Consider the following 14,948-nt stretch of genomic DNA (forward strand, 5'->3'; position numbering starts at 1 on the left):
TTTACTAGACACTTTGTATGCTCAGTGTCTCATAAACTTCTTTTGCTTGTTAGGTTTTCCATGCATTCATTACATTTATTCACATATAAAACTCCACCACTCAAAGACTTTCTAAATTTTGATTTTAAAAGGGGGAAAAAGGATGTCATCCTATAAATTTACAGCTTTGTGCTTGTTCTCTAAATGGCCTAGTGAATCATGTGGCGTTGCATACCACAGCCTGTACAAACATGCAAACCATCATGTGGCTCAACAAGCAGCCACCACTGTGTTTCCAAAACTCATTTAAGCCAGCGCTGCACTGATTAGCGCTCTGCTAGAATCCAATCAGATAAATACCCAGATATAACTGTCCTCTAAGCATCAGCAGATTCACCAATTTGCAGAGACTCCCAGTTGACTTGGTGGCGGGACTTATTTGAAGCGATCACGTCACAGTCATTTTCAACTATACGAACGTGTACTGATGTTGTCTCACAAGCTTCATGGCTGCTAAAATATGAATCACAGTACACACTTATTCTCACACAGGTAAAATGAACAACAGGTCACATTCTTTCAAACCTAATCTTGCTCAGACTTGGCTTTGGTAAAGCTCCACGTCTCCCATTAAATATGAGGCTGTAGACTAATCAGATGTTTTGAACTAAACCAACCGAGCAGTTTGTGTTTTTTTTAGCTCCGTATATACACAGGAAGATATTTTACAGTATCCTGAGATTCTGCATGGCCTATAATTTTTAGTCACGAGGGTAGTAATTAAAAATAACCATGAAGAAATGGGACATTCCCTCTAGATCCACAGCATTAGTGGTCGCCAATTCTTTGTGTGTAAAGACTTCGTGTTTTTTGCCTCCAGCTGATGTTATTCTATGCCCAAACCAAGACAAACCAAGACATACCCATATTGCAAAGACTTCATGTTTTTTGCCTCCAGCTGATGTTATTCTGCGCCTAAACCAAGACAAACCAAGACATACCCACATTGCAAAGGTTGAGGTTAAGCCGCATATTTTTCTTTATTTTTTTTAGATTTATATTTAAAACTACTTTTATTCACCCATAAATCATATAAATAACATTGAACATGTTGAAAGTTATGTATATCTTTCTCAATATTCTGTAGAAAAATCCTGTATTGGCACCGGGAAATAAAACAATCAAACCTTTCCTATAATTGCTGACATTTTTTTTCTGCAAGTTTGTGTATTTTTGATGATGCATCAGACAGAATCAATCAAATCAATCAAACCAATCACACTGTTTTGTTCCCATGGGAAAATCTGTCTTGGACTCTGGAGCTGATTCAATAACCACCTTGGAAACACACAAGCAGTGAATCTGCATAGCGCTAACCCTCCCAGTCACATGAAGAAACATACACGTATCCCATCATTTAGGGTAAAAAATATTAAAATAAAAAACTAAGAAATAAAATAAGACATGTCTTTTCTTAATGTTATTTAACAAGATGAACAAATGTTTAAACTGATTCACTTTGCACTCTAAATCTTCTACTTGGAAAACAGCATGTATAAAGGATCTGATAAAACTCTCTGTGCCTGTCTGAGAACAGATTGTTCATGAACGAAGTCAAAGGAAGGGTTTCGATTCATCCCAATCACTTTCATGGTGACCTGTACGAGTCGCAGCAGTTCAGCTTTGGACGGTGCAGGAAGATTGATCATTACCCCACTCACAATATCTAATGATGCTCTCCAATACAGCCTGTTAGGACAGGAACAAGATTTTCTCATTCACAGTAAACGTCCTAAGTCTGCATAAACAATAGAACCTTTGCTGTAAGCGAGAACATGGTCATTATGTTCAATCCTGCTGAAGAAGAGATCAATAGCAACACATCACCTGTAAGAATTGATTCGGCATTCACAAACAACTTTTTTTTTTTAAAGTCAACCATCATGCAAAGTCAAAAGTATTTCAGGTATTCAAGAATTTCAAGAAGAGATGCAGGTTATTTCCAAACCATGCAACAAAGGATTTTTCTTTAAGAAGTTGCCAGAGTTTCACTTAATGCTTGACTTTAACCTTAAAGCTAATAGTCCACAGAACAGGACTATATGGTGGGCATGTGGAAACCTGCTCAGCACACCTCTCCATTGAGATACTCCACGACTGACGGTGCTTAATCTAAGAGAAAGTGGAGCCACTTTACAATGCTGTCGCCATGTTGCTTTTGTCTTGGTAACAGCCTGCCTAACTTTATCACATCGTGGAATATTTCTGTCTCACAGCGAGTGAGAAGCTGACACCAGATACATCTCTGCTGTCAGCAGTGAGTCAGCCTGCAGAGCTCTAACACAAAGTGCATGTGATGGGAAATGTGAGCACGGACAGATCAAGTGTGGGAGTCACAGTAGTATGAAAATGAAAAGTGTGAGTCAGAATTTACAACTTCTGTACTTGTTTGACATCCCAGCTTTGGAATAAAATATATTCTTAGGTAAGTAAAATGTCTCTGCCTCTTCACTTTATTTGAGATTCAGTCTCCCACATATAGATCCAGTTCAGAACTTGCATTGGAAGCAAAATGAGTTCCAGTTTGTCTTTCAAAATATTTTCTTCAGAAAATAAAAAGCATCAGAAGGTGCTGTAATTGTGATTTGACACTTTTGGTAAAAAAAAAAAAAAAAAAAAAAAAAAAAATTCAGGGTTTTAAGATCCTTAAAATTCTTTGATCTACAAATCCTTTCATGGGATTATACAGACAGTGGACTGTTTTTCCCAGTCATGCAAAGTGTAAAATGCTCCCCCATCCCATCTTATTGTGAGATGTCAGTCAACTATACGATGTTGGAGGGACAGGAATTCCCTTGGACATTTCCTTAGCAGAAAAAATTAAGAATATCACCCTTAAGCTTTTTTTAAGGTAACAAGCTTTAGCAACAAGCTATGAATGTCAGACAGCAATATGCACAACCGTTTACAGCAATTACAGAAGAACAAAATGCAGCAACTTAATTACCAAACAGTTTTCTCAGATCCAAGACAATCATCTAAAAAGAGCAAAAATAACATAGAAGACTTTCTATTTTGGATAATAAGCACATTTAAATTATTTAGCTGGGGCTTATTCTGCTTTTTTAATTAATCTTGGTACATTCCAGCCACTTGCTCTTGTAAGAAAATCTAGAACCAAGGTATCCAAACTTGCACTACAAACATTTGTTAAAGAATTGAAAGAACTGGTCGTTTCCAGGAGCTCAATGAGTTCCAGTGTGACGCCGTAATAGGAGCCCGCCTGTGGTATAATTCCAGTCATGAAATTTCCTCAGTACTTACAGTATTATCCCACAGCCAACTCTTAGTGGTGTTATACCAAGGGGAAAGTGACTGAAAATGACAGGAGCCACATTAAATCACAGAGCAGACTCCGTGGATGCAGAGGCACAAAGTCAATAGCTGCAGACCTACAAACATCAAGTGGTCTTCAGATCAACTCAATGATGGTACAAAAGCAAAGCATTGGCTGCAGTGGCGTAAAGAACGTATTCTCTCACATGACTAATTATTCCCTTTCTGCCTATTAATTCAATGTGCAGGGGTTGCATCTTAGAAAGATACATCTTCATGCTCCCTACTTGGCGTTAACAGTTTTTGAAGATGGTCTTTTTGTATTGCAACGTGTCTGCTTACCTGTGAACAAAATAAAGTCCATAAAAAACACAGATGAGCACGTTTGGTATGGAAAAATATGGCTGGCCAGCACAAAGCTCTGACCTGAACTCAATAAAACACCATTGTGATAAGGGAGAGTGCAAGCAAGGACTTCTCGTCCAACATTAGTTTCTGATCTTACAATTGCTCTTCTGGGCTAATGGTAAAAAAACATTTCCATAAACACACTGACAGATCTCATGACAAGAGTTCTGAGAAGACTTGAAGCCACAAATGGTTAGCCAAATGAAACTGATTTTAAACACTGTTAACACCCTTATCTGTGTTTTCCTCTCTTTTAATGTGTATCTGTACATCAGTATTAAAATGGATCTAAATAATATAGTAAATATTATTGTAGCTGCTATAACAATAATCAGTGTTGCAACAATATGTAATATTTCTGCTGCAGCAGCAACAGAAGCAGCAATTGTATTTTTAAAATAACAATTTAAACTGCTATACAGTTCGACATTTTGCTACACAGCACTATTTTCTAAGAATGGTCTACTGGCTATGAGTGTAATCTTTGCTTTGTGCATGCTCTTCATTTTAAGCAGGCCTGCAGTTTATGAGCTATAGTAAAAACAATCCTCAAAGCAGCCAATAATGATGTAACTGACTGTGGAATACTCTGTAAAAAAATATGTGCGCAAGAATTGAAAACAATTTGATTCAGCAGATCATGATGACCAAGGAACACATCAGACAATTAATACAAATGTGCAAAAGTTTGAAGAAGGATTCGATTAAAAATAATCTACCAAGCTTTGAACATCTGACAGAGTAGGAAAAGTATGAGAATCTGTTGACAGCCCAAATGTCAGTCATGCATTCTATAAAAAAAATGCCTTTCTTGAAAATTGGCAACAACATATCTATAGTTGAAAGTAACCCAGAAAAAGTCCTGAAGCCTTATTTGGAGTTTGCTATAAAGCATATAGGGACCCAGCAAAAATGTAGAATAAGGTGTTTGATGCAAGTTTTTGTCTTCATACTGAAAACTGAGATAAAAAAAAATAAACTTTTTCGATGCAACTGAAAACTACATTATTTCTTATAGCTGTAATTGAAGAAAATATTTCCCACACTTTTTAGATTTTTAGTTGTATACTTTAAGTGGACTCTGCCTCTCAACCGCAGACTGCTGGAGATACAGGCACTACTAGCCCCTCTCGCAATCCTGAAAGGATAAGTGTGTTAGATAATGGATGGATTTAAAGTGGATGTGCTACTAAAAAAAATCCTAATAGCATTTCATGAATAATTTTCATAAGAGTTGTAAACACTTTTGCAAGGGACTTATGTCTTTGCAGTAATTTCTTATAACACGGTTGTATTATTGAACATAAAGTCTAGAAGAACAGAAGAATCATGACTTTATCTGAAAAATAAACAAAACTGCCACCTATTAGCTGGTATGTTCTTTGGCTTAAATGTGGTAACTTTGGATATGGTCCATTAATTGGTCAGCCTTAGAGGTTATTTTGGACAAAGCACAGCCTGGTAAAAAAACAGCCCCTCATTCCTACAGAAACTCTGAACCCTCAGCTATTGAGCAGCAGTTGCTTGTAGGTGTAGACTCTGATAAAAGTTAAAAATTATACCCAATCACTAACATTTGGCTGTGATATATGCAGTGTGCCAGTTTGATGTTATGAAGCACATTAGCAATTATGTGTGCTCGAAACAACCATCCCCTGCTGCGAAGAGAGAAGTGCCGAGCCAAACGAGACGGCTGTTAATTTAATTCAATATTTGGAAGCGTGGCTAGCACGGACTGAATGGCCTTGTTCACTGCGTCCGCTGTGAACGCGGACGCAGTTCACAGCGGACGCTGTTCACTGGCGTCCGCGTTCACTGGCTGCAGTTTAGTCTGGCTAAAACTGCAGCCAGACTACATTTCTAAATTAGTACGGAAAATCAACGTCCTCGCTCACAACGCCACTTTTTCGCTGACTGACCCAGTTGAAGAGAAATTGAGCTCAATGGGAGAAACCCCATTGAGCAGGAAGTGGACAGGGAGATGAGAATCAAGTACAATTATTTTAAGCTCACATAAACAACTCCTGGCTTAGTAATAGCTGGCACAGATATGAGCTGCACCTACACATTACCAATATTTCACAAGTAATTATATTTTTGTAATGGTTATTTGCAAGAATACACATTTTTTCAACGCCGCAACACTTTTCTCCACTGAAAAGGCAATGCAAGTTGTACATTTTGTTAATCGTTTTTCCAGCATTTCGTTTTAGCTTTAGAAGGTATAAATTTCTTACTCAAGGCCAAGCCATTTCAGCTCTATCACATTTAGGAGCCCTTCTCGTAGTAAAATACAGAGGGAAGCTCTCCATGTTGGCCTTTCTGAACTAACATTCAGATATTTCAAACACATCATTCAATATGTTCTGTTGCTTGGAAATCTTTTGTTTCCTTGTTATTGAGAGATGAAAGTGTTGTAGGTGTTTAATAGGAAAGAATGCAATATACTGAAATGTCTTTTTTTTAATGTATCTCAGATGTGTTCAAGACCTCAGAATATACGTTGGAACATTTTGATTTTTGCTAGATGTACGGAGAACATTTACAGAGAGCAAGATGCAGATTTTTTGGCATTAATGTAGCATGAAATGCTCTCTTCTGTCAGAGTAAAGGAGACTGCTGAAACGTGGACTTTAGAGGTATGTCACTGAGGGCACCGCCACAGAGCTCCACCCCACCAATGCCTATTGGTGCCAAGCTAAAATGGAGACCTGCCTCCAGGAGGAATGTTTATCCAAGCTGAGCACAGAGCCTTATTGCTCAAAAAAGCATGAGTGGATTTCTGTTCTGCAGCAGCTCTGTGCCATTTCAGCCAGAGACCTGCACAAAATGAGCCTTCTCTCACCCGTGATGAGAACAGCTCTTTTAAAGAGGCATAGCAGAGATAAATTAACAAGGTGTGATGAAGCGTAACATGTGCGCACCAGAAAGAAGGAATTCAAGCACTAAAAAGATCCCTGCATTCCAAACGGACTGAGGAGGAACAGAAATCAAAAGATGTTAGAAGAGATAAAATTTTTTTGAACTTTGAAAAATAATTTCTTAGTGAGCTTACCAGGGGCAAGCAAGAAAATTTGAAAATGCTATTTAAATATTTCTTATATACGCGAGTTTGGTTACACAACAACTTTAAAAAGAGAGATCGGACCAGTTAAGCTTTTTCCTGAAGGACCAATCTTGATCCACACCGAATCCAAATAGAGGTCCAACCAAACTGGTGGAACTATTTAGATGCTTTAGCTTAGACTTAAACCAGTGTCCTTACACGGCTCAATGGAAAGAGAAGTTGTCTGGTTATTTAAAAGTTGCCATTTTAATTCCAGCTTGCTCAAACAATATGTTAATGAGCTCTTAGGCTAGCCACTTAACCCCAAGTTGCTGACTGATCTCCATATTGGTGAATTACTGTGAGAGTAGCAGAGTGAGTGAGACTTGTAGTGTAAAAGTCCATTTAGTGGTTTGAAAGGTAAATGGACTGAATTTATATAGTGCTTTTCTAGCCACTGACCACTCAAAGTGCTTTACACGAGAGCCACGCGCAGCCAAATGCACTCACATTTAACTTGGGGTTAAGTGTCTTTCCCAGGAGGAAATAAACATGTGACAGGAGAAAGATGCAATTCAACTAGGGCTGAAACGATTCCTCGAATGATTCGAGTACCTCGATTACTAAAATTCCTCGAGGAAAATTTACCTGCCTCGAAGCTTCGTTAATTTATGTTTTATTAGTTAGCGCACCTTGTTCCGGCCGGGACTTCATTTGCGTTGCGCGGAGCTCTCACTTCCGCCTCTGAGTTGTTGACAAAAGCTAAGTCTCAGCAGCATAAAGTCCAATCTTCAAGATTGGCCCGTGGGGATTTTATTGATTGATGACAATGCCCGACTTTTTATCGTTTTTGGGGAACCAATAAGCATCCTTAAAATGACTGGGGGAATGCCTGGAGTACGGCAGCATTTCTCCTCCGGGGCTGCTGGTTGAAAGCGAACGGCGGGAAGAGCGCTGAGGTGAGCGGATAGCCTGAACAGGGCGGGCGGCTGAGTAGCTGATGCTTACCGTGTAAATGTAGCTTTACCGACGAACCGCACAATAAATTTCATATCCCGGTCTGAAGAAACGGGTGGCGGAGCGCATCGTACATGGCTGGTAGATGAGTTTCTGAGTGTGACCAGTGAAGGTGTCGTAAATATCCCGTATTGCTTCCCCCCGTGTTCGTCCCCCGGTCTAACGGTTCGTCAGTCCGCTGGTCTATTTCCTCCCCTCCATCTTACGTTCGTTCATTCGCCCTCTCCTCCCACTCCAGGCGGCATTTCCCGTATTTTCAAACCCAAAGCGTGACAGGTTAGGTGGCAAGGTGAGTTTAATTAATCTATTAAACTCACTGAAGATGAATACATAAACTAAAAGCTGGATTGTAGACATTTTTATAAGCATATTTGTGAGCCTGCCTCTTTGTTATTACATTCAATATAATTTCAGATTTTTCTATAACTTTTCTTCTGGTTAACTTAGAAAGTGAGCTATTATTGTTACAGGTTAGTTTTCTAAACTACAAAAAAGCAACTGTTAGGGATGCTCAAATATGAAAAATTGGACTGATATTGATATCTGATAGTAACACCGGTATTATGCCAGATTTACCAATATTTCATTTTATAATTTTTTTTATCCGATTACTCGATTAATCGTAAGAATAATCGATAGATTACTCGATTACTAAAATATTCGTTTACAACAGCCCTAAATTCAACCAACAACTTTCTGATTGCAAGACTACTCCAATCTCTGAGCCACAACTGCTATGACTAGAAAAGAACTATACAAGTTCAACCGATTTCTTTTGAATACAATTGGAAAGCCAGACAATGAGCTCCTAAAAATGAAAAACACCTATCCACTAGCTCAGATATATGGATGACACCTGGATCAAAATGCAGGTCGAATAAATGGAAGCCTTTGATGATCACATCAGTTCAGTGAACCACAACATCAAGTTCAGAATGGAGTATCCCAAAGAGAAGGACCTACATTTTTAGACTGCTTTGTGCACAGTGAGAGAGATGAAAGTCTATTGAAAGTCTATAAACATGGACGAGCATCTGGTTTTTCAATCACATCACCCACTGAAACAGAAAGTGCCAGTCATGAGAGCTCTGCACTTCAAGAAAACACTTCAAACTGGTATCCAGGATTTCATGAAAGTGTTCAACTCTGTACAATGAGGGACACAAGAAGAAGCAGGGGAACACCTGTGGCTTAGAGAGTATCCAAGAAACTGAGAATAATTTCCAAACATTATATTCCAATAACACTCGTAGACAGAGACTGGTTCGTCCCAGGGATAAAACACTGGGACGATCATACTGTATCATACTGTATCATACTGATACAGTATGATATGTCAGTATCACTGACATGTGATACTGACATATCACATGTCAGTAGTGTGATATGTAGTCTAGGACCGTGAGGACTGTTTAGTTCTCTACACTGAAAAAACTAAACAGCAGCTACACAAATGGACGGCCCAGTGCAGTAGAGCAAACTCGTCGAGTCAAGAATCAGTGGGTCACTTGCATCTCAAGAATGTGCTCGTATGGAGCAGTGTGAACATTTTGAACAGGGAAGACAGATTTGAGAGAGGAGAGAAAGACGTCATCCAGATTAAACATGAAAATACATCACAGATGGCCTCAGATTTGCACTTTCTAACACCTACTACAATCCTGACTCTTCTCCCCTGTTTCTCAGCAATAAACACTTTGGGACATGACCAAAATAACACTCATGGCTTCACTAGCGACACGTTCGGATCATCAAGCAACAGTGATGCATACAATGAGCTAAATAATGAGCAGGACTAATGACTCATCTCCTAATTGCTCCATCAGTGACTTCAATAGCGCTATTAGATTTTGATCATTCTGAAAACAACTTATATGCCTCTAACTTCCAATCATGTTCACAACTAATGAATCCTTTTGGATTAGAGCTGAAACATCTTAAAGAAACAAGAGACAAAGTCCAGTTGCCTTCTACTCAAGGACTTACTGTCAGATTGAATTTATTTTAGCTAGACAAGGCTAAAATAAATTATTTCAATCCAACTACTTTAAAATCTACTTATTCAAATGTATCTTCTAATTATTTTTTGTGCATTTTACTTTTGTATGTCTAATTTGTTCATGTTAAAAAGAAACAAGAATAAGAACTTGTCTTGTGATAGTGGCAAAAAAGTAAAGAAATATCAGTAAACTATTTAAAATCTATTTTAACAAGACTGTGTCATCTCTGTTTGCTCTGCGGCTAAAGCTAAGACGTTCATTAGCAATGATTGCCTCAGGTACAGAAGCTGAATTTCGTAGCCATATGCATTTTAGCATTAATTACGTCACTGAAGTATAACACTGACATTTTTCAAACCATAAACATTGTGATTGTTTTAATTGTCATGTAAACTGGGAGTTTTAAGGTTAATCTGTTTTATTTTATTTTATTTTTTTTTCATATTTTATTAACATTTTAAAATTGTTTGGGTAATGTTTAATACGTCCCAGAATTTCTTCTTGTTGTGCATGAAATCAACAATAATGTCAGACACACTAATATAATTATATATGCCTGCTCACAGCTCATGTTTGGTCGCCTAACCTTTTGTCTCCGGCAAAACGATGCAGCTTTTGTTCTGTTTTTTTTTTTTATTCCGCCGTCTAAACTGCGATTTTCAGAGCTGGAAAAAAAAAAGATGTTCTTACTGTCCCCAAAGAGAATTCAAGGAATTACAGGTGCGTTCCCTGCAAAACCACACAGACACCAAAACATACCATTTAGGAAAGTATAAGGCACTTCATTCAAACTTTATCTCGGAGGAAGACAGTTTGCGTCGACCCGCTTTCCCTCAGTTGTAATTTGATATCAGGAATCTTACCCTGGATGTGCTGGTTCACCACGCTCTCCAGCCGATCCAATCGCTCCATTATCCGGAGAGTGTCCCCTTTTTTGTCCCCTTCCAACTTTCCCACTGCTAAAGGCATGGGGACCTTGATGTAAATATTGGCGATGTAGTTAGTAACCCATCCGACATAGAGCAGGCAAACAATGTTGGTCATGCCGCTCAGGATCACGCATGTGGACACCAAAGTTTTGGTTCTCCTGGTGCAAGCCATGCCGACATCCCTCCATGCAGCACAGCCTGCAGTCTCCCCTCGGATCGCGGCACAGGGCGACAATTTCCCGCACACGCAGATACACGCACAAAGAAAAAAGAAATCCTGTAAGAATAAAGTTATTCCTGACGAGTACGCAGCGGTGAAAAAAAAAAAAAAGAAAGAAAGAGATGCCAAGCACAGAGCGCCTACTTTAAAAGTGCCGCGGGTTTATTTGTTACGTTGCTGAAAGACAGGTAAGTGGTGCAAAAAAAAACCTACAGGTGAAGGACCCTCCTCTCCTTTTCTCTCTCGCCCTACTGCGAACCTCCGCGCGTACAGTTGCATTTGAGGTTTGAGAAAACAGGAGGGACAGAGTGCATCCTGCTGCAGCCAATGGGAGAGATGGAGAGGACTGACAGCCTCCGAGTCTCCGCTACGCGCTGATTCACTCTGATCCGATCGGATCGTTCTTATCGTGCAATTTAAAAAAAATGAATCTATAAACAGCTATTGAAACAACAACATAGAGCACTTTTATATGTCATTCATGGTCTTTGCCCATTGCAAATCCATTCTAAGTATAATGATTTTTTTTTTCAGTACTGCTCTATAGTTTACCAAAGAAAACATTCATCACTCTTATCTGCTGTGAATCTGGATCAGCTCGTAGTATAGAGCCAAAGAGACATCAGATGTGAAGGTGTGCAGAGGTCGTGTGCTGTACTCCGGATTCATGGAAGGGGTCGCTGCTGTGGTTAAACCAGCGTTCAGGAGAACATATCAGGGAACATATTGAGGATGACCTTAACCTTTAAGCATCTAGATCATTCCAGCATTGTGTGCTCCTCTTTCTTCATATCCTCCTGTGTTAGCATGGAGGGAGAGGGCATCCTATCTTATATTTTATGTGCTTTTGATAATGGTTTCACCACAAGGGGAAAAAAAAGGAACTTAAGTTATTGGGGAAGATTTTGCCCATAGTCATATTTGTGATATATTGCGACCTCATTCTGATTTGAGAGTTTAATTCAGAACCCTCCCGGCAAGTCCTTTGTTTGGGTGTGTGATTTACTTTTTGACTGTAGATAAACGTATCCAAAGGCAAATTTTAAATAACAAGATTCATATTTGCATATTAACTCCAGAGCTTGAATGAATACAATTATTTTCTCTACATTTTCTTTGTTGTCAAAAGACTTAATTGTTTTATGACAGCAGTTTCTAGTATCATCTTTGGCAGATGTCTATTTTCTAACAGTTTTTATATTCAATCTGCCAGACTGCCACAACACAGCATGCTGCCAGAGTGAAATTATTAAATCCAGTGTCACAATCATTTCTACCACCAACGGCATATTGTGACACTTGATTCCCAATATGTTTTCATGAATACGACTCAGCCATTATTTAAGAATTAATGTCAAAGGAAACAGAACTAACACTGGCAAATTTCTGTCTGTGCAGAATTGCTCAGCCCGCTGACTTCTTATTGGGCATTTCAAGTGCAGCCAGTCTTTTTTATTTTGTAGCACGTCTGGATTGCAAAACCGCTGCAGTGCCCCCTTCTGGTTCCTGGAGGACATAACAAATTACTCAGCAGTAACTTCAACACAAAGCAGCAACAAACTTTTATTTTTAATAAGTAGAGGCAATAACAAAGTCTTGTAAGTTGTAACAATGCTCTAAAGGACGACATAAAGAAATGTAACACACCTGAAACTGAAAATCCAACCTTTGCTTCGGTTTATGTACAAGCTAACGTTAGCACTGCAGCACAGACAACAGCTACAGGAAGTCGGAAAATAAGCAGCTTAAAAGTTTTTAGTCTTTTTTTGTGAAACTCAGTGACACTACCCGTCTCCTCGTGTACCGAATGTTTAATTTAATCCTGGAAACTTTAGTTTGTAGGAGACAAACAAACAGAGGAGGTAATTGTCTAACATATTTTCACTTTGAAAGCTGGACCTCTTTACTCTAGCTTTCCCCAGTGTTACTTTTTTTTATTATTGTTACTTATATTTTGTGGTTTACTTCTGTTCCTTGGCCACAAAAACTTAAGTCACTAAAGAGTGCCACAGCAAGAATCAATCATTAGTTGTTTTTGTTTTGTTTTGTTTTTTGTTTTGTTTTTTTGCCAGTCTTATGTAAATTCTAAGTTCATATGCAGTTAACCATATGCAGTCCATGTCGGGGGAATTTCCTGGCCATTCAAGAACAGGAACTTGTTATTGAAAAGTTTTTTGGTACTTTTGGCAATATCATTTTAATTAAATGTACCAATATCATGTAAGGTAGAACTGCTTATTAATTTTAATGTAGTTGCTGTTTAAAGTATGGGGTTTGCTCCCTGCATTAGGGGAAGCAAGTTCATATGTGAACATTTACTCAAAATGTATGTCTTTGTAAAACTTAATAAAGAGAACATCTTTAGTTATTCACTCACTGAATTTATCTTCAGGTGGGAGAAATGAGTCAGGAGTTGCTTAGCGCCGCTTAATAAAACACTCCCAAGTTTTTTTTGTTGTTCTGTTTTGTTGACCTTATCAGCGCCTAAGTCAGAAGATAATTATCTTTATTTGTACTCTGTCATTGAACATCCAGAGACTGCCCTTCTAGTCTGTGTTACGGCTATATGACTCAGTGCTAGGTGGTGGGTCATTCATCTCAGCTAACAGAGCTGCCAAAGTGCAAAAAGGTCATTTTCTTGACTTTGAGCTGTGTGAAAAGGTTTTCTGTTTGCCAGGAACATGGGCGTGATGAAAAAGCATTTTTCCCTCTCTTTGCAGTTGCTCACCACTTTCTTAAAGCCTTTGATTCTCTTGAAAATCAATAAATTGTCTAAAGGATCTAAAGGAGCACTGAAGTTGCTCTAAACAGTCCTTGAATTAATGCATGAGGAAAGTAAAACCTCTTCATGCTGTGAATTTTGCTGTACAAAATTCACAGCACTTATGTGAGGTTAATTTAGTCCCCATTTGAGCCCAGGTACATGTGAGGTACTTCTATAATTGATCAAGCCTGAAAAAAGTAACAAGATATAGCCATTCCTGTTCCTTTGTTCTAAAAATGTCATGCTACAGAAAGTGTTCACATAGAGACACTGGACATTATATTAGATGATGAGGTTTACAGTATAAACACCTTCCAGGAGTTATGGCTCATCCTCAGCATTCTGTCATGTTGGTATTCTTATTAATGCCCCAGGCATGAAGTGCTTGTGCAAAACATTGCGACGTCGGAGGGAAATGAAATGGCTTTTTATTAACAAGTGTATGAATCACAGCTATGCAAACAATGAAATTTTACTCCAGCAGCAAGAACACAAACTGTTGCTTCACCTGAGGAGAGACTTTCAACCTGAAAAATGTTGCCAGAAATGTTTTGCATTACAGTTTTCTCTCCTCCACTTGCTTTGGGAACAGAATGTATTTGACTTTGCAGCTTGTTGTGATGACAGGGAGGAGAGCTTGAATGGGACTGCTGTTCATTCCATGATGCAATCTGTCAATCAAATCTCAAATTAAAACTGATCTGTCTTTCTGTGCAACTGCCGCAGCTCAGACGTGTGTGCATAGCGTTTATTTGGATTCATTCATCGAACATATTCCTCCTGGTAATCTTTACACTATCATGAGAGCAATGAGCATATCAGAGTGTAACATAAGCTGCCTAATTGCTACAACACAAACAAATAGAGCTGAGTTACAAAACGATTCAATATGATCATTTAATTTAAAAGCAAGATTTTGTCTGTAATACATATGGCAGCACAGGTAATAATAAAGTTTACATTTTAAGCAAAAATTAAGTAATTCAAGAAACTCCAATGCTGATTTTTTATTCCAGCTGAATCTTTTCAGGGCTGTGAAAGAAAAAAGCGTCTGCCTCTTAGAGATCAATAGGCAAGAGTCAGGACATTTCACCAGTTCTTCAAGAACATGCACAGATATGTTGGCCTACCAAAAAATACAACCAAACGCGCACATCAAAGAGAAGTTGAGAGTCTCTAAATAATTCACCTAAGATGAGATGGACTATCCAGAGTTTAGCCAAAGTTTTAACTAGGATTCAATCCTAGA

General features: G+C 38.6%; 1 protein-coding gene across 1 annotated transcript in view; it reads right to left on the reverse strand.

Annotated features, from left to right (window-relative positions):
• The window catches only part of galnt18b (UDP-N-acetyl-alpha-D-galactosamine:polypeptide N-acetylgalactosaminyltransferase 18b), a 94,325-nt gene extending 82,760 nt beyond the window's left edge, over nt 1-11,565 (reverse strand). The window contains exon 1 of the mRNA XM_014997194.2: nt 10,650-11,565. Within this exon, the coding sequence (XP_014852680.2) occupies nt 10,650-10,887 (238 nt within the window). The 5' untranslated portion in view covers nt 10,888-11,565. The remainder of the gene's footprint in view (nt 1-10,649) is intronic.
• Nucleotides 11,566-14,948: the final 3,383 nt, after the last annotated feature.

This window comes from Poecilia mexicana, unplaced genomic scaffold (genome assembly GCF_051168715.1).
Source record: "Poecilia mexicana isolate PSO_F unplaced genomic scaffold, ASM5116871v1 scaffold_3, whole genome shotgun sequence".
NCBI lineage: Eukaryota > Metazoa > Chordata > Actinopteri > Cyprinodontiformes > Poeciliidae > Poecilia > Poecilia mexicana.